The sequence below is a fragment of the Sarcophilus harrisii genome, chromosome X (assembly GCF_902635505.1).
Source record: "Sarcophilus harrisii chromosome X, mSarHar1.11, whole genome shotgun sequence".
Classification (NCBI taxonomy): domain Eukaryota; kingdom Metazoa; phylum Chordata; class Mammalia; order Dasyuromorphia; family Dasyuridae; genus Sarcophilus; species Sarcophilus harrisii.
Window position 1 is genome coordinate 53518815 of NC_045432.1, and position 26454 is coordinate 53545268.

Genomic DNA, 26454 nt, shown 5'->3' on the forward strand with positions numbered 1-26454 from the left:
ATAATGGAATAAGGAGAAAAGTGGAAAAACCAAGGTAGCAGCAAAGGCTCATGGGATGGTGACACATTATTTTCTTCCTTTGCAAAGTTCTTATTTGGCCCCAGATTGGGATAAGTAGGAATGTCGGGGGACCCCCTGCAGTCTCAGCTTGGCCTTCTGGAAATGAATGGGCACCATTTACAAAGCCATTGACAAGCATTTGTGTGTCTAGTGGTCACTTTGCTCACTCATCTTAATCAAGTGCCCGCTTCCCGGTCACTTCTTTCTCTCCTTAGCAGGAACACACCGATTTGTCAGATCTGGGTCCCAACCCCCACCAGATGAGGCCCTTGTACCAATTCTCACAATCCATCGCCTAAGTGGTCATTCATGAAGCCTGGCAGGCTTTCCCTCTCCTCTTCCCTCTCTCCCTTTGACTGCAGAGTCCTGCTTTGTCATTCTCCTCTCTGGCTCCTACCTGCCTGTGGTGGCTTTACTCTTTTGACTTCTGTCTCCCTTGGAAAGCTAAACATGTCCTCCGCTAAATCAGGAGGCTTGCCGAGTGCTGGGAAGGGGACCATTGCTTGGAAGGGGCTCAGAGCTTTCCTGGTAGCTTCCTGTAGAAGGAGGGGGATCCACACTCATTAAGGAACTCAAGCTGTTGTTTGAGGTTGTGAGCATTCTGGCCTTGACCCTTCTTGGATTCTCACTTCTTACCTTGTTTTTTTTTTTTTTTTGCTATAAAATAACTTGCCACGGAAAGTTAAAAAGTGAGATGTTGTAGCCCTTGCCCAAACTAGGCCAGGTATTTGCCATGTTAGAGCTTTTTCCACATGTGGCCTAGTCCCTTTCCCTTTCTGCATTTAAGGGGTTTCCTAGCTCCAATATTTGATGATTATGCCGGGGGAGAGGGAACAGATTTTGTTGGAGCAGAAAGAACATGAGGTTTGGAGTGAGATCAAACACTGACTCTCCTTGTTGACCATTATGTAACTTTGGGCCTTGGTTTCCCCATCTGTAAAGTGGAAGTCTTGGGTGGGTGATCTTCAAGAGTTATCTTCCAGCTATCAAGATCTGAGATCATTTAACTAAGTGATGGTGACCAAGAAGCTAACTCAAGCTTATGCAAACCTTGGTTTACATAGATAGTTCAGCCCCTCTCATTTTCCATTAGCTTCCCAGCACTCATCTGGGATCTGTTCCACTGCCATCCTACTGGAGAGGCTGAGGCCGCACAACAAGGGATGATAAACCACCTGGGCCATGAATACTCTCACAGCCACCTCTCCAGGGACCTGTAAGAATCCAGAATCACTGAATGTGCTCTCTTATCCTTCTTTTAGCCTTTGCTTTTTAATCTCCCACAGGTTTTTGGGAACCCCCACTCTCAGGTCTTAAAGTCTATATGTTCAAGTTGCTATATCATTGCTCCTCCCTTGCCATTTTGTCAGGCTAGTGTTTTTGTCTTGCAAGACAACTTATGGCCTAGATCTTTGTTCTACTTTGAATCGACTCGGAAGCCTGCCTATCTTCTACAACCTTCTGGCACCTCGCCATCAATTCCTGTGGAGTACGCTGCTCTGAACATCCCAATGAGAATCACGGAGGGTTTCTAAGAGGTACCCGTTTGAGGAAGTGTGATGCAAAATAGCCCATACTGGACTTGGAGTTTGCCTGAGTCCTAAATAAGTTAATTTCCTCCATCATACACTTAGTGCCTGATATCAGAGGTTACAGCAATCAAGCAGCTTAGGCTCTGGTTCCCATTCCCTGCCTGGAAGGCAGTGGAATCCAGAAAACTGCAGTCAATACTAAGTCAGTGGGGATAGCTCTTATATTATCATCGTTCCAAATGGCGGGAGACGTCTTGGCCCCAGGATGTAGACACAGGGTCATGTTAGAGAGAGATAGAAAATGTCCCTCAGACAAGTGAGAGACTAGACTTAAGAAATGTACAAGAAGGTGTAAAGAGTGGGCCTGAGTGGAGATATGGGATTATATCTCCTTTTTGTGTTTGTTTTTCTCCCAATGTTCTAGGCTGTCTCCGAAGCATGGTCCAGATATTCCAGATGATAGCACTGATAACATCACCATCTTCACCAGGATCCTGGACCGGCTCTTGGATGGCTATGACAACCGGCTGAGACCTGGACTTGGAGGTCAGTCTCTATGTGGGGACCGTGCACTGTATTGGTTCTTATCAGCTACCAACTGCTCTGAGCTGGGTCATTACAGTAGCATAGGCCATGTGAACATGATCTCAGCCTCTGGGTCTTGGAGACTAGGCCTTTGGTCTATGGTGGACTTTCTGGGAGAAGATCTTATGCTGTGCTTATGAGCTCTCTTCTTCACTGGTTTCCCCATAAAGCCCTATCCCTAGGCAGAGAAGGGGGTTACCGTTTACCTTTTGGAAGGGCAAAGCTCAGCAGCAACGGCCCCCTGTCCTTGTGTCTCTTGTGGACCTGGCAGCTTTCATCATCGGGAATATCCCTCAGGCAGTGGGTCAGGGCTTGTGGCCCTCTCGAGTTTCATGTGGGGTGTTTCCCCATAGCAAGCAAACAACAGGGTTCAGCTCGTGGCATATTCCTAACAAAGAATGTGATCTTCCCAAGGGAGTTCAGTCTGGCTTTTGCTGGCAGAAGCAGTAGGAGCAACAGCAGCAGGGAGAATTGCCTTTACCTCAGAAGCCCTGGGCACTGTTCAGTTTGAAACCGAAAACATGAGTAATTCACTGGCTGATCTTCCTCAATTTCTAGTCTAGAAATATGCTATAGGATTGGTATTTTGTGCATGATATGGGAGAATACAGTGGCATATGGACACGTTGCGTCTTGTGCACATCATTTGAGGCGGGGCGTATTTATGTCTCCTGGCTCGCCTGAGGAGAATATTTGTTTGTACCTGTTCTCTAGAGTGGGAACTGACCTAGGTGTAGATCATCTATCATTCTGCTCACTCATTTCTTGGGGCTGATTGGTTCTAGACCTTTTGTTAAATGAGTTTCTTCATGAGTCTGGGCTTATAGGAAAAGGCATAGAGGTGATTTAACTAGCATTTATTAAGTGCTTACTACATTCTTCACCCTGTGGTAGATATGAGGATGTAAAAATAAAAAAAATCATCATCACTTTGTTGCCAAGTCATTATGGTGACATGGTCAAAGGGTTAAAATTGGAAGGGACCTTAAAGGTACAATAGGGCCTGTCCTGTCCTAATGAGCTTGTTTTGCCAGGGCAGACTTCTAGACCACGTGTGCAAATGAGTGAATGCCGAGTCATTTGAGGAAGGACAAAGGCCAGACAAGAAGTATCATTAACAGGATTTGAGCCCAGATTCTCTGACTCCATTCTTTCCACGATACTTCTTAATGAAAAATTGGCTGAATTCCAGTCCCCACGATTCTTCAAATTCAAATCTGGGAAAACATGGCTTAGGAGATCTGCCCTGCTCTGTGCCTCTTGGGCCTAGAAAAAAGGGTTAAAGCATCCAGCGAGCTGAGCTCATCCTTGCATTGGGTTTATCACTCTTCTCCATAATTAACCACAATCCCACTAATAGCTTTGCTTCCTTGCTCTGCTCTGATGAGTGGATCAATATTGGCCAAATCCAGCTGAAAGGGGAGCCTGGGGACGTCTGGGCTCCGTCCAATTCTCTGGAAGCTATTAATATTAATAATTAAATCGAGGCCCCTGATTCGACGAGTCCCTTGAGCCCTTTGCTTTGTAAGATTCTTTCCTCGAGCCATCTTGGTAGCCTGGGATGCAAGCAAAGACCTTTTCCCACCACAATCAGATCAAACAAATTTTCTTCAGGTTCAAAGAAGGGAGAGCGAACCTTGGGGGAAGTCAGGCTGCCAAGACATTTAGCCTTGTACAAGGGCTCCCCAAGGGACAGAACAGTCATGAGGGCCTGGGTTCAAACCTTGATTCTCCCTTGGTAACCTTGGATAAACCTTTTCATTTTGGCTTCATGTTTCCTTTCTGGAAAATGAAGAAATAGGATGACATTAATTCTGAGGTCCCTTCCTAGGTTTAAATCTATGCTGCAGGCCAGGCAAAATGATGCTTTTCAGACAGGATACAGCTCAAGGACCACCTCTTCCTTTCTCTGATCTCTGCCTTTCCTGCTAACCGAAAGTGAACTCCTCTTTCTCAGATTGTCCTAGCGTGTTCGATTCTACCCCTCTCCACCTCGTGGTAGTCGTAGTCTATACACTGGACCGTCCCATTGGATTACGAGCTCTCTGACGGCAGAAATGGAACCTTTTCTCTGGGGTACAGAGCATGGTGCTTAGTAAGCACTCAGGGAATGTTTGCTCAATTGGATTTAATTTTCAGTCTATGGATTGGCACCCAGAGGACTTGAAAGAGTTAATTCATCATCCCCAGTAGCATCATGTAACCCTCTAGCAGGGAATAACTGCCTTTACTAAGAGGTTCTGGCTCACTGAGCATATCATCCTTTTCATGGCTTCTGATTCTCATGGGCATCTGGGCAAGTTGGTGACCTGGGCAGGAATCAGCTGAGATGTCAGACTGTGATTGGGCTCTAAATGCTGCCTTTTTACATACAAAATCAGGAATCTTCGGCATTAGAACAAAGCATCAATAAAAGATGGGTTGGGGGAGAACTATTTCCTAAGCATTTTTCAGGCAGGGTAAGCCATCAGAGCAGTGAACTTTCCAGTCTGGCTATTTTAGGTTGCCTTCTTTGTAGTGAAGGATGGGTGAGGGACATCATGGTATTATCTCCATTTGCCAGATAAGGAAACTGAGGCTTAGAGAAAAGAGACTTCTAGTAAGTGGCAAAGAGAGGGTTTAGAGTTTGGGCCAGGCAATCTTATTCCCAGCTCAGTTTTCTTTCCCCCACTATATTCTGTGGATAAGATAGCTCAGGACTGAAGTTCCTAGGGGGTTCCAATAAGCTTCATGGCAAACAAGAGAAATGGAGTAGATTGGACCCACAAAAAATGGCCCAGAGCTCTTAAGTGAGTTGCCAGAATTTGATGAGTAAGAAGGATTCTACTAAAAATAGAGTTTGGCTGGAGTGGGGCTAGGAACTTTGAGGGGCAGGTCACCAGGGTTCTTTGCCCCGCACTATGGTCTGGAAGTCATTCTAATTGGTTCATTCCTGCTCCTTAGATGGAAGGCCAGATAATAATAACCCCTATTTCTTGGGGCCTTCAAGACTTACAAAGCCTTTTCCTTGACTCAAGCCCACGAGTTAGGAAGTCCAATGAGTTTTAGCTCTATCTTACAAATAAGGAAACTAAGGCTCAGGAAAGGGAAATGACTTGCTCCCATGGTCCCATAAGTAAATAAATATCTTTTTAAACTTTATTTTTGGTGAGACAATTGGGATTAAGTGACTTGTTCAGAGCCACACAGCTAGTAAGTGTTAAGTGTCTGATGCTGGACTTGAATTCAAGTCCTCCTGACTCCAGGGCCGGTGCTCTATCCACTGTGTCATCTGTCCCTAAGGTAAAGCAGGGGCAGAATTGAAACCCAAGCCTCCTGACTCCAAGTACAATGCTCTTTCTATTACACCAAGATGCCCTGTCTCTGCTGGGACACTACCACCTCTCTCAGCCTCATTGAATATTATCAGGTCCCCAGATTACCTTCTTTGGAGACTTGAGGGCAATTAAGTGAAGCTGGTCCCCATAGATGCTGAAAGGTATGGTGTAGATCAAAGCTTCTTAAACATTGGGCCGTGACCTTGGTCATGTGACTGAATGTGGTGGTGATGTGAAATTATGATTTATTATCAGTAAATGTTTGATTTGTATGCCCATTTTATATACCTATATCCCCAAAATCATGTAAAGATTTCTTGGGTGAGAAAGGCTTGCAAGTGGAAAAAGTTTAAGAAGACCTGGTGTAGACTGGAGAAACTTACAGTTGGCATCTTTTTGTCACTTGTGTTCGGGACACTGGGGCCTTGGCCTTTGAGAAGACCAGAACCCAGACGTCAGTCAAGTTTCTGACCGTGACAGGATGGGGTCATCTCAGCAGATGGCTCATTTCTCTGAAGTGAGGGCTGTACAATGTGGAATCCTTTCTCAAGCTGGTTGGGAAAGGAAGCTAGGAAGTAGTCTTGGGCACTGAAGTGGAGTAGGGGCCTTATGTTAGATCAAAGGAGCAGAAAGAATTGATCTGGGATTATCACGAAAGAAAGATTAGTAGAGTATACAATAAGAGCCAGTCTCTTCCTTCTCCAATTCATCTTCTACATGGCTGTCAGAGTAATATCTTTAAAACACAGTCTTCTTAGTCCCTTGTTCAGAAATCTTCAGTAGCTCCTTATTGCCCCTAGGATGAAATACAAAATCCTAAATTTGACTTTTTAAGCCTTCCACAGTCTGATTACATCTACATTTGTAGTCTTGTTTTATTTTACTTCCCTATATTTCATCCCATTACAATCAAGCTGGCCTGCTTGCTGTTCTTCATGTGTAACTTTCCATTTCCTGCATCCTTGGGCCTTTGCACAGCTAGCCTCCCTCTGCCTGGAATGCACTTCCTCCTCACCTCTGCTTGTAAAATCTCTACCTTCCTTCAAATCACAACTCAGATGCTATCTCCTATGCTAGACTTTTCCTGATTCTCCCCAATTTTCATCAGCAGGAAAAATAAATCCTAGACTGTATAGCTAATGACAGATTATAGAGTAGTTGACACAGATCATATTATTAATCAAAAAGTCAATTGAGGGAATATTGATAATTACTGACTCAATTTTTCATGCCTAATTTTTCATATGTTTAAAATCTTTGCTAGGATGATCTATGTATCTATATCCAGGGTATCTTTGATGAAACTATGAGAAGGAAACAAGGCAGACTTTTGCAAAAAACTTTCTATAGCAGATCACATAGCTTTACAGTCACAAAATTGACTGAAAGGTACAGAAAATACAAGATTCTGCTGGGAATATTATTTGTCGATTACCAAAAAGCACTTGACTCATTAACAGCACTGAGCAGTTTCCCAGAAGCAACTTAGCCTTTGTTCTTCTTATTCAGTTGTGGGCCTGACGAACTATTTATCTGTAATGTCTGTCTTAGATATGTGTGATGATTTATGAACTCAATGGACTGGCCATCCACTTGCATGTCATCATCTGTACAGTAGGCATTATTCATCATTGAATTTTCCCCATATGGATTTGAGAGAACCGTAAACAATTCTCTTCAGCAGAGTATGACTTTCTGGTCCCACAATTGGTTGAGAGTTGCTACAAAAAGCTCCTGTTATTTTTATTTGCTGATTACAAAGAGGCATTTGATTTGGTAGAATAAAACTCAACCTTAATGGCTCTCTTCCAACAAGAAGTTTCTCTCATACATATGCTAAGATCAGTCAAGATTCTGTGATAAATGCAACCATAGAGAGAACTCTGCTCAGTGATTATGAATACAAGCAAGACATACAACGGGAAGAAGTGTGCTTATCAAAGACAGGTGTCATTGGTTTGGAGGGTCTCTTACACGGAATCCAGGTGAAATAAATCCCCAGCAGATAATGAGATCCTCTCGATGTTCCCATTTGTGGATGGTAGTGTACTGTTGGAATTGAGTCTCAGAACATTACAGGGCCTCCTCACTGAGGTGTGTATTTACTTAAAACAAGATGAACCCAACAACCCATATAGGAAAAAGAAAATGAATTTTAAAATGTCCATTGTATAGATTGAGATGCGCCATCTGATGGTGTGTACATTGATGCATATGCATGTCTGGGTCAGATTCTATGGGTGAACAGTGAGTTGGGCCCAGAGCTGAATAGGAGGAAGAAAAGGGGGTAGATTGTATTTGAGAAACCATGCAGTGCTTTTAATGATCTTGAGCTGCTCCCCACCATAGAAAGTCATCCTTTTAATAGTCTTCCCGTTGATATTCTGTAGTTGTAAATTTTGGAGCACTACAGTCTCTAGGCAACTGAAGATGCAGATGATCTAAAGGACAATTGGAAGATTCAAGCTGGTTGAAAGTAGACTGTAGCAGCACTTGCCCTTTGTGCAAGAAGTACTGTAAGGAACATAGGTGAGAACCCATATAAATGGAAAAGCAAGTGAGTTGGCTATGAAGTGAAACCTGGGGAGTAATAGGTTGACAGATTGAATGCTGTCTTGGCACCCACAAAATGTAAAGAGACCTAGAGGACGACTTTCACATGTTGGGAAGATATTCTGTGAAGGGGAGAACACAGACGAGAATTTCAGAGAATAAAATGGTATCAATGAGTTGGAGTTTGTGTCAGTAGAGGAACTCCTGCATTGATGGCATGTTAGACTTGGAAAAATTCTGGATTTAGAATCAGAGGACCTGGGATTAAGTTGCAACTGATAAAACACTACTTGTATGATCTTGGGCAAATTATCTAATGCAAGGTTTTGGTTTCCTCAGTCAAAAGGAAAGGTCTAGATTTAATGACCTCAAAGTTTTCTTCCGACTCTAAATCTACAGTCCTATGATCTGATATAAGATTCACACAGTATGCTTTTAGTAGAATGTTTTGGTTGTATAAAAAAGTAAACCCGAATGTCAGCTCATTCTAGTCTCCGTTTCTTCATTATCTACAGCTAAAGGAAAGTTAGCTATTAGGAATTTGAGTTCATAGGCTGGGCACTTGAACTGTGCAGGTATTCTCCCTTGAGAATATGTCTTCCAGGCCCCAAGTTCCCCAAGGATCTTTGCAGGAGATATAGACAGTTGCCTAATAAATGCTTGTTGACTGATTGATTGATTGCTGAGCTTCACTGTTGCTTGTTTCTGTCTCTTGGGAGCCTTGGAGAAATATTTAGTAAAGTAGCAGAATGTTGATGTGGTGACTTTTTCCCCTAGAGATGGCACTGTTTTATTTATTGCCAGAGCCCTTCTGTTTTTCCCATCTGGTCTCAAGACCACTCCATGAATGTGCTGTTCTGCCTGAGGGTGCAGCTTAGAATAGGACCGGTCAGAGGGGTAGGGCCGGTCAGAGGGGTAGGGCCGGTCAGGGGTTGAGATCATGAGCCTTCTGGGCTACAGGAGATGTGGGCTGGTTTGGGCTCTGTCCTTCTCAAAATCACTGTGACTTTCAGCACTGGACAGCTCCTGGTTATCTAGAGCATTTTCCCCCATGGGAAATGGGTGGTTCTTCATGGCTGTAGAGGCAGAAGGTCTATGGAAGATAGCTTTTGCTGGGGAGGAATATGGTATCCTCTTGATAAAGCTTCTTGGCTTCCAACCTGGCATCAAGTCCTAGGGTGAGCTTAGTAACTGTGGGACTTCCATTTCCTTAAGAAGGACTTCAGCTGTTGTTGCTACTGACCTATTCTCACTTAGTCCTTTCTCCTTGAATCTCAGAGTAGGAACTTTAAAAATCATCTAGTCCATACCATACTGGCCAAGAATCACCTTAAAAATCTCTCTGACAAATGGTCATTTTAAACTGCATTTGAAGATGTTCAGTGATGGGGAACTCACTACTTATTAGGCATTCCATTACACTTTTGGACAACCCTGATTTTAGGAGGTTTTTCTTTATTGGGTCAAAGACTATCTCTCCATCCAAGATTGAGATTAGTTTTGTCCACTGAGGCCAAGTAGAATAGTTAAATCTTTTTTTTTTCAAATGATAGCAATTACAGCTTCTTTGGGGCTGATGGTCTAGAAGTCACAGAACTTTAGAACATTGGACCAAGGAAGAATTTCAGAAAGCACCTAGTTCAGTAGCTTCATTTTACAGAGAAAGAAACCAAAGTCCAGTGAGAGGGGAAAGGACTTGGCTAAAGTTTACAGTAGAGCTTAATTTGGACTTCAGGTGTCCTGACTCTTCATGATATCATGAAAATGAGCATCTTTTTTCCTCTTAGTTGTGCTGCTAGGAATGTTCATTCATTTTCCAATGTTACCCTGTCCCCCCTAGTTTCTGCTCAGGGGATTCATCCCTGAGAAGAGAGGCAGATAGATGAAATGACAACTTAGAGATTTAGGAGGAGCTCATTTGCAGGGGGCATGGGGCATAATACAAGGAAGATAGATGTTAGCCGGAAGGTTGAACTGGATGACATCCTCCTGCCTCCACCTGGATGAGAAAAAACTGACAGCTGATGGAGTGTGATTTCCTCCTGGGAAACCACAGTGCCATTTGGTTCCTAAGCCAGAGGAGGAGAAGAAGTGGGCCCTTGAGGCAGAATGACATCTGCCACACCCTCGCAAAAGAAAAACCTCAAAGGAATGGGATGGTTTATGAGCAATCTGTCTCTCAAGTTATGCTCTTTCCAGCTGTTCCTTCCACCCCAGTGTAGATTTCAAGGGTGTGGAAAAACTTGTAGCCTGCCAAAGCTGTGGACATGAATACCTGGGGAGCTGCTTCCTCTTTTGATGGTACTCAAGCGCAGCCATACGCCTGGTCTTGGGGCTGAATTATTGCTCACTATCTGCCATAATGAGCAGGATGAAGTGGCCTTTCCCAAGTTGAGTGGGCTCCAAGGAATTGTTGGAATGGGAACCAATCACCTACAGTGAGGACCTAAATGACCGGTGACTCAATGGCCCCCTTTAAAGGGCCAGAGAATTGAGTCCTCTCTAGAGACCATGGCGTACTTGCTAATCACTTGTCAACAAGTAGAATTTGAGCTCCTTTTCATTGACTGGTAGGAAGGGAAGGTACAAGTGTAATGGGGAACTTGTGAAATGAAAGTTCCATAATCCAGTTCCGTTTCAGCATTGCAGCCTTTTAATCTCCTCTCTGAAAGTGGGAGGACCAACTCTCATTTACATATCTCCAGAAAGATGAGTGAGCACAGAAATAGAAGCTCCTTTTGCCCTCTACAAAAGGGGTAGCGTGGGGATGGTGGAGACATTGTTGGGCTTGGATCCATGTTGAGGCAGAGTCATGTTCAAGATTCACCTTCTAATACTTATTAATTATGTGGCTGATCAAATTACTTTCTCTGAGCCTCAGTTTTATCATCTATAAAATAGGAGTAATGTCACCTGTAGTACATACATCCCAGTGTTATTAAGAGGTTCAAAGAAGGGCATAATCTACATAAAGGGATTTGCAGACCTTATAGTGTTTCAGAAATGAGTCACTATTTCTATAATGTGAGCATCTCTACTAAGAGACCCAAGGCTAAAAGTTTGAGTAAGACGTAGTAAGCTCCCAAGCTTAAGAATTTTATCCGATCCTCTGGCTGGCTGAAGACAGGAAAGAGCAGAGCAGGCAGAGGCAGCACCCCCTGACCCCAAGGACTTTCTGAAGTATACCATCATCCTCTAGGATTTATCACCCATGTTATCCTAAACTGTAGTTTAGTGACCCTTCTAGAACAGTGAAATTCAGCTGAAAAATATCTTCCAAAACTCTGGAAAAACAATTGGAATCATTAAGGCCAAGGGAGGTAGAAGAAAGGAGATTAATTTCCCCATGTGAATCAACTTCTTTTCTGTCCTGAAGGGTTGATTTACTTGGAAACAGTTTCTCAAAGCTTCTCAGCTTGAAGATGCAGTACAGGCCCAGCAAGCAGATTCATTTGGAGGCCCACTCCAGTGGTTTTTCTATTAAGCCTTGGTGACAGATTGATCGCATCTGGAAGAGCTTTCCTAAAGTGAATTGAGTCCTACCTTGGTAGAAATCAATGCACAGCCCAAAAGATGAATTATCCTGCCAGCTGCCCAGCAAGTGGCAGCCTCTGGCCTAAGCGGCAATGAGTGAAAGGGCAGGACCACAGAATAGGTGCAACAAAGTACCCACGCTATTTGATCAAACAGGAAAGGTGGTGAACCAACCTTCTTGTTGGCAAATGTCATGTGCGTGAAAATCCGGCCCATTTGTTTCTTGTTGATTTTTTTTTCCATATGGCCTCTCCATGGGGTGTTTTAGGAAAGCTCTGGACTCAGGATACCTAGATTCTGGTTTCAGCCCATCCACCCATTGAGGCCTTGACTTTTGACATCTCCCTCAGTTAAATGGAGATAACACTGCCAGACATACCTGACCTTGAAGAGAATTTTGAAAATGAAATTAAATAGTAGATTAATTAAAACGTGTCACATGGTAAACTTAGAATGAGACACTGGACTTCCAAGGTTCACTAGTTGTGAAGTCACTTCCATTCTCTAAGTTTCAGTTTTCTTGGCTGTAAAATGGTGGTGGTGATGAAGATATTTGTAGTACCTGCCTTGCAGGGCTGTTGTGGGGAATCAAATGAAAGAGTATGTGTAGAATGCTTTGCAAATTTCAACAACAATAAGAATTATTACAAGGTGCACTGTATGAGGAGTCAGAAAGTCAGATGAAAAAGCGCACACGTAGTAGATGCTTAATGAGTATTTGTTGATTGATCAGATTAGACACCTTTCAGTGATGGAGATTGCCATACCTCCCATGCCATACCTCTTCATAAATTGTGTACAAAAATTTCCTCCTGTGGTTGAGCGAGGGCTGGTGCTGAGGCTCTCTGACCTGGCTCAACTGGGCCTCAGATGACAGGCATAAGATATGCCCTTCCATGTGTATTTGAAGCTTTCCCAGTTTGCAAAGTGTCTATGAGAGTTGGTGCTCCTAGGGCCTTCACTCTAAGAACCCATGGCTTGTGCTGCCACAGCAAGGTGAGGTCTCACAGGAGGATTTTGATAGAACGGGGCATGTGCAGAAATAACTCAAATACCTTACATGTGCAGTAGTGTCCCAATCCTCCAAAGAGCCAAAGGATAGAAGACTTAATTAAGCTTCTGATTCAAGTGTTAAGAAAACCTAAGAGGTACTCTCTATGCATAAGGCATGGTTATGATGAAAAATGGGCCCATTAACTGAGGGAAAGAGCAGTGATGTGATTGGCCACGTTTTCTTTTCTCAACTCTTGGGGAACATCTTGGATTGAGGTACGTGGGAGGTATATGGCAACATCAGTCCTGGTTACCTAGGATTAGAAGAACCATGAAGTTCAGAGATGCTGTGTATGCTCCTTGGGCAGCTCTATTAGCCCAGCAATGGGATCACTGGCAGATTGCTTGAATAGCACCAAGTCCTTCTAAAACTTTGGGCTCTTTGAGAGTGTCTGTCTCAAAAGGAAATCAGTCTTCTTTAGAAGAGTCATAGAGTTCATTGCTTTCAAGCTGGAAGGGACTTTTGGGGTCATTAAGTTTTTACAACTGAGATAGGAGAGAGGTGCAGGTGGTAAATAGAACAAGTGAGATTTGAATCTAGATCTTCAAGGTACAAGTTAAGCCTTGTTTCTCCTGCACCACAAAAGGAGAATTCCAGCCCACTCTCTATCTCTTTGACAGTCCCTGTTGTGCTGTTGCCTGTATTGCCTGTTCTGAGCCAGTTGGTTAAAGACCTCCTGTGGGTGCCAGTCCCTTGGTTGAACATCGGGGAAACATTAACAGGAAGGAAGAGTTGGCATGGGAAAGGGCACATGTGCAGCAGGAATCCAAACCACTTGTTTTTAATAAAGCAACTTCTCTAATCAGCTTAATTATCCTCTCTACAGATACAAATAGACAAATCAAGACAATATTAACTCAAACTCACATTGAAATGGCTCAGGCTTTTTGAGCCTGTGAAGAGCTAGCCATGGGACTTACATGAAATAGAAACTCACTCCGTGGGCTTTCTCTGGAAAACCTTTTCCTTCCCCCCAGTCATCCATTTGGTGATTTAGAAAAGTCTAGCCCTTATGTACTTGGGAGACAGCAGAATGACTTAAATCACTGCTAGAGATGCTCTCTTATTGAGAAAGGAGTGAAGGACAGTCCAGAGAGAACAATTTTTTGGAAAGCATTCACTTCCATTGTTTTTTTCTTTTTTCTTGGAGACAAAAAATAGCAAAAAAAAAAAAAAAAAAAAAACCCAAAAACCCACTGGAACAAGGAGATGGGTGAATGTAATGAGATGCTTACCGAATTGGCCCTACACAGAGAATCAGAAGGGACCTTAGGGACCAGAAAGTCCAATTGTCTCTACAACATCCCCAGCCAGTAAAGTCTCTGAAGACTTCCAGCGATGGAACGTTCACTTTCTTCTACAGCAGCAGCACATTCCAGTTCCAAGTCTCATTACCTGACATCTGTCCCTCAGAAATTTCTATCTGTTGCTCCTGGTTCTGATCTCTGGGGTCAAAGAGAAGATGTTGAACCCCTCCTACATGAGGCTTAAAGACAGCTATTGTGTCCTCGCAATCTCTTCTCCAGGGTGTATGTTCTTAGCTACCTCAATGGGATTCCAGTATGGTATGGACTTGAAGTCCTCCACTTTAAAGTCCTTCATCCTCCTTCCCTCTCTGGGACACTTTCCAACTTATCAACATCTACCCAAAAATGAAGAGTCCAAGACCCACGTCAGTACCTTACAGCAAAGCTTCTTAAACTGTGGGTTGCAATCCCATATGCATGACAATTTGGGGTGTGTATGTTGTAGGGGTGTGAAATTATACTTTACCATTTCATATACCTATATACCTGGGGTTACATAAAAATTTCTCAGGAGGAAAAGGGGTTCAGAAGGGGAAACGTTTAAGAAGCCCTGCTCTAGATGAGGTCTGACCAGGGCAGAGAACATGCAATTAATAATCTCCTTAGCCCTGGACATAGTGTTTCTCTTAATACACCCCACCATTGAGTGCCCTTTCTGGGCTCCTGTATATAACAAGATTTTTTTCCATTTGGAATTAGGGAATTAGAGATCAGACCAAAGTATTTAACTAGGCTCCAATTGGGATTGACCTTTAGAATATTGTGAAATCACAAAATGTTGTGTTCTACCCTTCCCTCTCCTCCCTTCTCAGTACTCACATCTTGAAATGGTCCTAGCTTCAAGACCTTAGTACCCTAATGCTTCCCATCCCTTTCTTTTCTATCATCAGTCAGCTAGTCAGTCAACAAGCCTTTATTCATTGCTTACTATGTGCCAGGATCTTGACTTAAACTCTGGTGTAAATGGCTGAAAACAATTCACAGTAGTGAATTTTATTTCTTTATTTGCTCAAATAAACCTGTTACTTGCTAATCTGAAGCATCAGCCATGAAGTGGGGCTTGGGCTTGGTCCCCTTACAGTCACATTATGTGGGTCAGTCCTATCTTCCATCAGTCCTTTTGAGATTAATGGGCCCCTAGGAATGAACACAGATGCAAGAGACAAAGAGGAGGAATGTAATTCTGTGACCAACTTTACTCAGTGGAAGGAAGAACTTCTTGAAGGCTCCAAATGGGTCCAAAGGAGGCTATTTGGGCAGGTTTAGAACACACCAATCAGCTTCTTCTTGGAAGTGAAGACAGTGAGCAGAGGAAGGAGCCCTGTCAGAGGACAGCTGGCAAGGGGCCTGGGGTGCCACACAGCACTGACAGCTGGAGCTTTAGAGCCCAGGGAGGTCTGGGAGCAGCTTTGCTTTACCCATCTGTGCCCTGCAACGATGTCAGTCTCCACTTGGAATCAAGATGGGACTTGGGGAATTGGTGCTGGGCAGTGGGACAGAAAGGACTCAGCATACACTGAAAAGAAGATCAGGGAAACAACTGAGTGGCTGTTTTTAGAGTCTTCTCTTGGGCACAGAGAGGAAAGTAAAGAAGTCGAAGGAGAGGGATGACATCTTCCAGATGGGAAGAGCAAGGCGCCCACTCTTCATGGGAAAAGCTTGTTTTTCTCTCCCAGTAAAAATCAGAGAAGAGATGGATAATTTTTGGCGGCGGACTTCCCTTCCTCCCATGGATCAGGAGAGAACATACAGAGTGCACGTGATGGGCCAGTGTTTATCGTATTAGATCGACTTTGGCAAGGAACACTGCATGGAATTATTTTACAAATTGAAAATGCCAATGGGATTTTTTTTTTACACAAGAAAGAAAACTCTTAACTACAGGAGACATTGCTTTGGCAAGATGAGCATACAGATGGGCCTTGGTTTCCAGCTACAAGGGGATGAAATGGAGATGGAATTGGTATTTGGTTCAAGAGTCATTTGGTTGAGTAGTTCCCCCCAGTACCCCTTGTTGACCATGTGTGGCTGGTGAACATTTAATCTCAAATAGGCTAGGGTATTGTTGGAGCTGTTACTATTCATAGGCTTCATCTTGTAATCACAACTAGGGAAAGTCTGCTGAGAGCATGGCTTTGGTTTCTGGTCCATGGGAGCTTAGTCCTAGGCAATAATATCCAAACATGTATTTGAGACCCAGGCATGAGGTCCTACCAGGTTTTCCCTTATCCAAATGCCCAGAAAGGAGGAGAGCTGGGGCAGCATCGGAACTTCTTACTAGCACAGGTTCACACTTGGCATGTATATCTGGACAAGCAGTATTACTGAACTGAAGGAGATTGGCAGATTAATTTGGAGCAACCAAATGTGGTAATTAGGTCTCCTGCTGTGTGGCGTGAAATGCATGAACTAGCTGCTAGATTCTAGAATTTCAGATTGAGAAGGAACCCAAGCTTTCCTGTGCTATGAAGGGGCTTCCCTTCTATACTACTTCTGACAAGTGCTAAGGGAGATGGCAGATTCCATGATCACTGGCCTCAGTTTTCTCAGTGAAATAGGAGTCTGGGAGAGGCATGGGGGTTAATAGAGGGAAATGTTTCAGGTAACTGCTTCAGGGAGTGCAAGAGGCAATGGAGGAGAATAATAAAAGAGTTGACACGCAACAATGAGGGCCCAGTTGAGATTAAACAACAGGAACAAAAAGGAGGCCTATTTAGAACAGTCACCTGACTCCTTCCGATAATCTACAGCAACAGTGAACTAGAAAGAGAAATGGAGGATGATGAGGGCTTCTCAAGGCAAAATGCCAGAAAAACAAGAGGCAAGGAAACAGAGTAGAAATCAATACTGTGAAGAAAGGAAAGTGAACTCTTAAGTCAGTGGTAATACTCTCTAGAGAAGGCTAAAAGGATGAGAGGTCATAGTGAGGAAGAAAAAATGGGAGGGAAGGAGATGAGAAGTCAATAGGGGGATTTAGAGTTCATGATTGTTGAAGTGGCACACTCAGTGATGGTGAGATCTTGGGTGTGTCCACCCCTTTGGCTAGGTGAGGCAGAGTCAGCATATGGTTCAGATGTTTTTTCCAAATTTTTTTTTTTATTTCATAGCTTTTTATTTACAGGTTATATGTATGGGTAATTTTACAGCATTGACAATTGCCAAACCTCTTGTTCCAATTTTTCCTCTCCTTCCCCCCACCCCCTCCCCTAGATGGCAGGATGACCAGTAGGTGTTAAATATATTAGAGTATAAATTAGATACACAATAAGCATACATGACCAAACCGTTTTTGCTGTACAAAAAAAATCAGACTCTGAAATATTGTACAATTAGCCTGTGAAGGAAATCCAAAATGCAGGTGGGCATAAATACAGGGATTGGGAATTCAGTGTAATGGTTCTTAGTCATCTCCCAGAGTTCTTTCCCTGGGCATAGCTGGTTCAGTTCATTACTGCTCCATTGGAACTGATTTGGTTCATTTCATTGCTGAGGATGGCCAGGTCCATCAGAACTGATCATCATATAGCATTGTTGTTGAAGTATATAAGGATCTCATGGCCCTACTCTTTTCACTCGGCATCAGTTCGTGTAAGTCTCTCCAGGCCTTTCTGAAATCATCTTGTTGGTCATTTCTTACGGAACAATAATATTCCATAACATTCATAAGCCACAATTTATTCAGCCATTCTCCAACTGATGGACATCCACTCAGTTTCCAGTTTCTGGCCACTACAAAAAGGGCCGCCACAAACATTCTTGCACATATGGGTCCCTTTCCCTTCTTTATGATCTCTTTGGGATATAAGCCCAGTAGTAACACTGCTGGATCAAAGGGTATGCACAGTTTGATAACTTTTTGAGCATAGTTCCAAACTACTCTCCAGAATGGTTGGATGCATTCACAATTCCACCAACAATGTATTAGTGTCCTTGTTTTCCCATGTCCCCTCCAATATTCTGCATTATCTTTCCCTCTCATTCTAGCCAATCTGACAGGTGTGTAGTGGTATCTCAGAGTTGTCTTAATTTGCATTTCTCTGATTAATAATGACTTTTGGAGCATCTTTTCATATGGCTAGAAATAGTTTCAATTTCTTCATCTGAGAATTGTCTGTTCATATCCTTTGATATGGTTCAGATGTTGAGGTGAAGGAACTGAATAGCCAGGATGTTCAAGGAGATATCAACATGTATTTGTTGGCATCCTCAAGCATGAAGGCAGGGTAGTGATGGAGACAAACTGCAAGCCAATTATTGAACTCTTTGAGAATGGGATGAAAATGAAATTGAGACTGGTAACAAGAATCTGAATGGGAGCAATAGTCATAGAGAGAGGGAACTTTAAAAGAGAAATTGCATAAGGACAGCCTCAGAAGCAGAGTCTGGAAAAGGAAGTGAAAAGCATTGAGGATTCTCACTCCTGTCTTGGCCAGATTGGTCGGGGGCGTGAGGAAAAAGGGTAACCTACATTAGCAGAGTCTTCTAGGGATAGCTAGGTTTCCATGAGCACTGGAAAGATGGAAAGAGGCCGATGAAGAAATCAAAGATGGGAGTTTTTTCCTTAAATTGTTGGCTCCCAAGGTTCTGATGGAATCAAGAGACACAAGTGAATATGAACTGTGGAAAAATGGAATGGAGGGAAATGAAGATAAAATAAAAGGCAAAGGAGCAGATGGGGATGGTGTGGGAGGATTGTTATCTCGGCAGATGTTGATTCAGATTCCGGGGATGAATCCAACAGGACCTAGGAGTTGACTATAATAGGACTGAGTAAGAACGTAACTGATAACAAATTCTACCTTCTGGGGCCTGTGATTAATGGTGTGGGGAGGTACCATTGGTTTCTTCAATACTAACTGTCCCCATCCTTGCCAGTCTGTGAGGATGTTATTTTGATTTGTATTTCTCTTACCAGTAGTACTTTTGAACATGTTTTCACCTGGTCATTTATGGTTTACAAATCTTTTGAAAATTGATCATATTCATATTCTTTTGGGGAGAGTGATGTGTTTTGTTTGTGCTGGTTCCTTGAATATTTTGGATAATAGGCTTCCATCAATTTTTTCCTACTTCTACAATTTCTCTTCTAATTTCACCTTCATTTATTAGTGAGAAAGACTTTTTTATTTTACGTGGTTAATAATGTTTATTTAATCTTGTATGATCACCTCTTTATCTTGTTTGATTAGGAATTCTCCTAGCCATCATTGTGAAATGTACAGTTTCTGATATTTAGTTTTCCTCTCTTCCTATTTCTTCTCCTGCTTTTTTCTTATTTTCCTTCCTCCTTCTGTTCTTCCTCATCTTTTTCCTTCTCTTCCTCTTTCTCTTCTTTTTGTAATTTTTTTTTACATTCAGGTTGTATAGCCATTTTGGTCTTATTGTGGGATGTAGAATAAATTGTTTGTCTAAACCTAATTTCTGCCAAACTGTTTTCCAGTGTTCTTAGTAATTCTTGTCAAATAGGGAGGAATTAACCCACTAATTTATGTTATTAGGCTTGTGAAATAATTGCCTTTGTTTCCTATTTATCTATTATGCTGATCTACTTTTCTCTTTTATAAAACTAATACCAAAAAGTTTTTGTAATTACTGCTTTATGTATAGTTTGAGGTGTGATGATGCTACATCCTTCTTGGGCGTTCTTTTTCTCATTATTTTCTTTGAGGTTCTAGACCTTTTGTTCTTCTGAATTCTGGGAGCCCTCCAGAGTTGTTTTCAGTCATGAATCACGTCTTCTCAAAGTCTCAGTGATATTTAGGATATTGTCTGCTTCCTTTTGTTAATGTCTCTCGTCGATTATTACTCATATTTTCCACATTTGTATACAGACATCAGAGAGAGGATTTTTATCGCACTGCCTTATCAAATATTATCTTGCATTATTGTAGAGTAGAAATAGAGATAGTTTCTGAGTGACTTTAGGAAAATTTTGGGGTTCTTCCAGATGAAAAAGAAGTATCAGGAGATAATACGCCTACTATTCATACAGGGATGGGGATTGATTCATTATTTATTGCCCCTGCTCGGTATCTCACAGATTGTGTTGCGTATAGTAGGGACTTAAATGCTTGAATTAACAAATGAATTCCATCCAACAAACATTTATTAAGCAATTAATATGTGCAAGACACCATGCTTGGTGCCAGAAATGTGAAGATAAAAAATTATACAAGGCCCTTAAGGGGCAGGAGCTAAGATCCTTCATCCCAGTAGACTGTGATAATTGATTGGATCTCTGGCATATAAAAATTGCATATATCAAGTCTCTCTTGAGTAATATCTTAGAATCATAGACTATTGGAGTTGGAAGGGCCCTTAGACATTATCTAGTCCAACCCCCTAATTTTATAGATTGGGAGACCTGCAGTGATTTTAGATGAAGCCTGCCTAGACATGAGCTGTGGGGGTGGGGTGGACCACCTGATCTCTGGAGGTTCCTTTGAACTATTTTCTATGCATACTGATCATATATATCTGTCTGATGTAGCAGGCTCTGGCCTTCTCAGGAGGAATAGAAAATATAAATGCTAACAGCATTAAGGACCCAAATATGGCTTTAGACTAGGTTGATGATGATGCTTTAAAAAAGAAAAAAAAAAATCCACCAAATGATTCCAGTCAAATTTAGACATTAGGAAGGCTGCGGGGCGGGGTTGGGGGGGGGAAGGAAAACTTAGGATCCTCAATTTAGAGCTGGAAGGGTTTGAGAAGGACATTTTGATCAAACTCTTCTTCACTTTGCAGATGGAGAAACTGAGGCTCATAGAGGAGGAATGATGTTCCCTCAGGAAAGTGGCAGAACTGGGATCTGAGCCCCTGTTACCTGACTTGAATTCTGAACCACACTTGATCCCTGAAAATGTTTCCCTGTATAAAAGAAAATTACAGCTATAGAAGGGGGCTCATTCTTTCCAGGAAATGAGGGACAGAATGGATAGGGAGATATAGCAGAATCAACCTTCTGGTGGTGCATATTTAAGACACAGACGTTGAATCCTACTTGGGGGAGATGGGAGATCTGGGTATCTGGTAGCAATTGTTGCAGAGTTAGGGCAATCTGTGGAAAGACTCTTGGGTTTTGAGCATGCCCTCTTGAGTCCTCAAAGAAGATGAGATTGATATAGTGAGAAAAAGGAACTTGGAGCAGGTTGGAGCCATGGTGGGTCTGGAACTTACTGGATATTATTGAGAGTTGTCAAGGGGTTCTTCTTGTTTGTGCTCCCAAAGAAGAAGCTCCTGGAGCCTTCATGGGTGACTGGTAGAGATTGTTTCTGTGGAGCTTCTGTGGAGTGTAAATACAACCAATGAATGTGAAGACAGGGAGGCAGGCAGGGAGACATCCTAAATTTCCAATTGGTCACGGTGTTTTTTTGTTTTTTTTTTTCATAAAATAAGGTCAAATAGAATTAGAAGCTTAAGATTAATCTCAAAAGAGGAGATAGAGCTAGGGAAGTTGCCCTGAGATTGAATGGATTAGGGCTGTTCAGTCAAGTTAGACGGTTTTAAATCAGCTGTGGTTGATGAACTATGCCCTAGAGCACTAGAGGACAGACATGAAATATCAGAGTCTGTAATGATTATATGTGAGGCCCTGGGGCAGATTGGTGAGCTCCCAAATCACTGAGAACTAGTGAGGGTGAACTACATGCATGGGTGCACTCCCTGTCTCTCCTAGTCTTCCTCCTCCTTATTTGTCATTTTCTTCTCTTTCTCTCCCCTTTCCTTTCTCATCCTCCTTTTCTTTGTTTCCATTTGTCACTCATAAAAACGTAAGACTCAGTCTTCTCTTCCTCTTTGCTTTAGTCTCCTTCTGAAAGCTAGGAATGAGATACCATCCTCAAAATCCTCCCCCTCACAATAGTCTGAATCATTTCAAAGCAAGCACCTGGAGGATAGGCAGGTGTTAAAGTAAAGAATAATCCCAAATTGTCACGACCAAAGCCAAACAAAACAAAGGCATATTTCAGTTTCTTTATTTTTGGTCATTGTCAACCAAAAATATTGTGCTTGGATGAATATGGGAAATAAATAGTCTGTCTCAGGAAGGCTTGGCTATGTTTTTTTTCCCTGAATATATAGCAGAGAAAATCAAGATCTAATAAACCGATCCATACAGATAGAACTGGACAAGGGGGCATCCCCCTGATGGAAAACTCAACTCTGTGGGCTGTAGGTTTATGTGGCCCAACTCTCTCTTGCTTTTAGAAAAGAAAACCAAGTCTTAAAGAGGAAGCGGTAGAAAACAGAGTGAGGACTTGAACCCCATTCCAGTGTCCCCAAATGTAAGCCTCTTTCCACTGCATTATTCAATTTCTTCATCTACGAAATGGGGATAAGCCACTTTGACTGCCTACTTCACAGAATTCTGACATCCTCCACCTTGGCATTGTGTTTTTGACTTTTTGAGTGTTTACCTTTTATCACGGGACTATTTTTAAAGCTGGCTTCTCCATCTCAACCACTAGTTAAACCATGACGAGTGTGAATGGAAAAGCTTTGGAGAGAAACTGCATTCAGAGAAACGGTTTCTCTTTTTTTTCCCCAATCAATCATATCTGTTTCTTTTTTTTTCTTTTTTCTTTTTTTTTTTTATTTAATAGCCTTTTATTTACAGGTTATATGCATGGGTAACTTTACAGCATTAACAATTGCCAAACCTCTTGTTCCAATTTTTCACCTCTTACCCCCCACCCCCTCCCCCAGATGGCAGGATGACCAGTAGATGTTAAGTACATTAAAATATAAATTAGATACACAATAAGTATACATGACCAAAACGTTATTTTGCTGTACAAAAAGAATCAGACTCTGAAATATTGTACAATTAGCCGTGAAGGAAATCCAAAATGCAGGTGGGCAAAAATATAGGGATTGGGAATTCAATGTAATGGTTTTTAGTCATCTCCCAGAGTTCTTTCTCTGGGCGTAGCTGGTTCAGTTCATTACTGCTCCATTGGAAATGATTTGGTTGATCTCCTTGCTGAGGATGGCCAGGTCCATAATCATATCTGTTTCAAGGACACCATGAGAAGAATGTGTTTTGTGAGTTAGGGGACTTGGGTTCAGATGTCAGCTCTGCCGCTTCCTGTTGGTTTGACTTTGAGCAAGTTGCTTCATTGCTGTATGGATAGGTAACTTCTAAGGTTTCTTTCAGTCCTAAATTTATGACCTTTCCCCTTGCTCACCAAAAAAAAAAAAAAAAAAAGCTAGATGCTAAAACTGGCCCTGGGCGGGAGGGGGCAGTAAGTACTAGGATGGAGAGAGCCATGGGCTTGAAAGAATTAGACCTGGATTCTCTGCCTCTTAGAAGCCTGGAGACTTTAGGGAAATCCTTTCCCTCAGCCTCAGTTTCCTCATTTTTAAAGTGGTAATACTACTACTAGCATGACCTACTTCCTAGGGCCATTGTGAGTAAAGTGTTTTGCCAACTGTAAAGTCCTACGGAGGTGAGATAATCCATTAGCATTGTGACATTCGCTTCTCTGGGGGCTGATACACAGGGAGGGCCCAATGTGAGCTTTCCCTCTTGGGGATTTCTCATACCTGTTTCTTTCTGTGCAGCAGTCATGGCCGGTGCCCCTCCGGCCACCTCGGACCTAGAGCATCCTTGATGCAATCCAGGGAACTTCCGTTTTTCTCTTCTCCCAGAAGACAGCTGCCCAAAGTGGCCAGCCATGTTGGTGTAATTCTGAAGGGAACCAGGACAATGAGGAGAGTAATGGCATCCTCTGGCCACAATTTCCTAGGAGCAGGACTGACTTTGCAAAGGAGTTTCCCAGAAGTTTCACCCTCATTTTCTCCTTCTTCTATTCCTCTCTCCTCCTCCTTTCCCGCTCTTCTTCGTTCTCTTCTCCTTTTTTTCCTCCCCTCTTCCTCCTCCCTCCTTCTCCCTCTTCCATCCCTACCTTCTCTCTCTTTGCCTTCTCTTTTCTTCCCTTTCCCTAAAATGGACCTTGATTTCTCCCTCCTTCTTCCCACCCCATATTGCTGTTTCCTCCACTTTATTCTATTCCAAATAGGGGATTCTTCAGCTGCCTCCTTCCCTCTTCTGTGCATTTCCCTGGCTTTCTATCATTTACATATTCTTGGGGATTTCAGGAGTGGGTGTATAATTTCCTCCCTCCTCCCTCCCTCCTTTCCCTTCCCTTCTTCCTCCTCTCCCTCTTCTTCCTTGTCTTCCTTTTTGCTCCCCCCTCCTTTCTCTCTTTTTCTTCTTCTTCCTCCCCCTCCTCCTTTCTCCTGGTCTTCTGCTACCTCTTTTTCCTCTTCCCCTTTCTTTTCCTGTTTTGCTCCCCTCCCCTCCCTTCTCCCTTCCCCTTCTCCCTTTCTTCTTCTTCCTCCTCTCCCTTTGGCACTTTGTAATCTCATTATCAAATTGGCTGGCTCATGGCTGCTCCTAATTGTCAGGCCTTGCTTTTTCCAGCTCCAGTCTGGGAGAGTCTCTCCTCTCTCCCTCCCTCTCTCCCTCCCCCTCTGCTTCCCTCCTTCCCTCCCCCTCTGCCCCTCCTTCCCTCCCCTCCCACTTCTCACGCAGCCACTTTCAGTCTCGCCTCCCAACCTTGGTCTCTCACTGTCTCTGCTGGTCTCTTGTTATTTTTGTCCCACCTCCTGTCTTTGTTTCCTGTCTGACCTCCTTTGTGCTTCTGCCTGGTTAGCTCTTTGTCTGTCTGTCTGCCTGCCTGTCTGTCTGTCTGTCTCTACCACCTCCGGAAAGGGAACTCCCAGAGATGTTACCTCCTCGTTTTGCATGGCAGCCGTAATCAGAAGATGCTGGGAGTCTATCCCGAGCTGAGGAAAATGATATTCCTTTTAAGAGCCTCTTGAGCCCTTGGGAGATTGTTTTCTGATGATTCCCCAAATCCCTCAGCATTGTGCTAGAGAATCACAAACTATGAACATGTCAGCACTGGAAGAGATTTAAGAGATTCAGCTCAACCCCCTCCTTTTATGGAGGTAAAAATGGAAGGCCAGAGTGGGTCTGCATTTTTCATAAGGCTACACAGTGCCTGGGCATTAGAATGGGTGGGGTTTGAAGTCTGATACACTGTGGTCTAGGCCAGCATCCTTCTCTCAGAGCACATTTCCTCCCCCTTAACATGAGAGATCCCTACGAAGGACTTAGAGCAGGCGCGAGCTGGAGTGAGCTGGACATTTTGGCCCTGACCCAAGCCCAGGGCTGTAGTTATCTATGATTGTCAGGGTCACATCTAGAAATTGGACTAAATTCCTGATGAAAGGCCTCCAAAGGGCGGACTGGACAGAATAATTCCAGAATAAGAGCAGACTGGAGAGAGGGAAAGGAAGGGGTGGGGAAGAGGGTGGCACTGGGGATTTGGATCAGCTTGGGCAATGGACTCCCTAAAGTGCATTGTTATAGCATTAGGCAGGAGGGAGCGCAGTTTCCAAAAGTTTCCAGTATTTATGGGACTTATAAACAAGTGACGGTCAGCTCTGGGAAGACGGAAGAAACCAAGGGGAGGAAGCTGAGAAAAGGTGTGGGGCGGGGGGGGGGAAGGGGAGTCCAAAGGCATTCCCTCCCTCCCAGAAGGGGACAAGATCAGCAGCAACCTGGGTAATCTTGAAGGAAAGTGGTGCAGCCTTCTCCTTTCCCCTTTCTCTCTGAGTGCTACCAGAGAACCTTGCTAGAGCTTGACCCAAACCTACCCACCACCAATTCTGAAACTGGCTCATTGAGGATTCCCCAGGATATGGAGGCTCCAAGTCCAGGTCTCCAGTCCAGGCCTTTTGCTCCAAGCTAGGCCATCCTCCTAATGGAGGCCTAGTAGAATCTGTCCTGTTTTGAGAACTCCAAAGCAGAATGTGCTCTACTGTCCAACTGTCTTAAATCATTACAACTCCCACTTGCTACTTTAATTTCTGTGCTCAGATGAGATAAATAAAAGTGGATTCCCTGGACTAGAATGAGACAACTCACCTTTTTATTGAGTCATAGGGTTTGCAAACCCATGATAGAGAGAGGATAAGTATCTTTATCCCCTTGTTACATATGAAGATAGTTGAGGTTCAGAGAAGGAAAATGACATCCTTAGTAGTATCTAGCTAGTAGTAGACATCTAGCTAGTAGAGTACAAACCTAGGTGTGTCTGTCTCTCTGTGTGTGTTTTCCTTCATTAAGGAGTTAATTTTTTTATTTAAAAAAAATCTATTAATGCCTTTATGTTACAGTCATAAGGTTATAGAGATCTAGAAACATATGCAGAGGCTATCATTTCAAAACTCTCTCTCCCACCGGAATGAATGCTCCCTTTGGACAAAGGAAATGCAAAAAGCTTTGGAAAAAGGTTCCATCCTACAGATCTTCTGACTTTGACATGATTGGGGAGGTATGTTTCATTGACTGTTTTTCAAGACCTTCATTGGTTTTGCATAAGAGTTTGGCTTCCTTTTAACAGTCTTTGTGTTTGCCTTGTCATGTTCTCTTGGTTTTACTTCTTTCACTCTGCATCAGTTCATAGAAAACGTCTGACTTTTCTCTACAATAACATTCC

General features: G+C 43.0%; 1 protein-coding gene across 1 annotated transcript in view; it reads left to right on the forward strand.

Annotated features, from left to right (window-relative positions):
• GABRA3 (gamma-aminobutyric acid type A receptor subunit alpha3) overlaps positions 1 to 26454 on the forward strand; it is a 142599-nt gene that overhangs the window by 55520 nt on the left and 60625 nt on the right. Inside the window, exon 3 of the mRNA XM_031945069.1 lies at positions 2017 to 2138. Coding sequence (XP_031800929.1) covers positions 2017 to 2138 — 122 coding nt within the window. The remainder of the gene's footprint in view (positions 1 to 2016; positions 2139 to 26454) is intronic.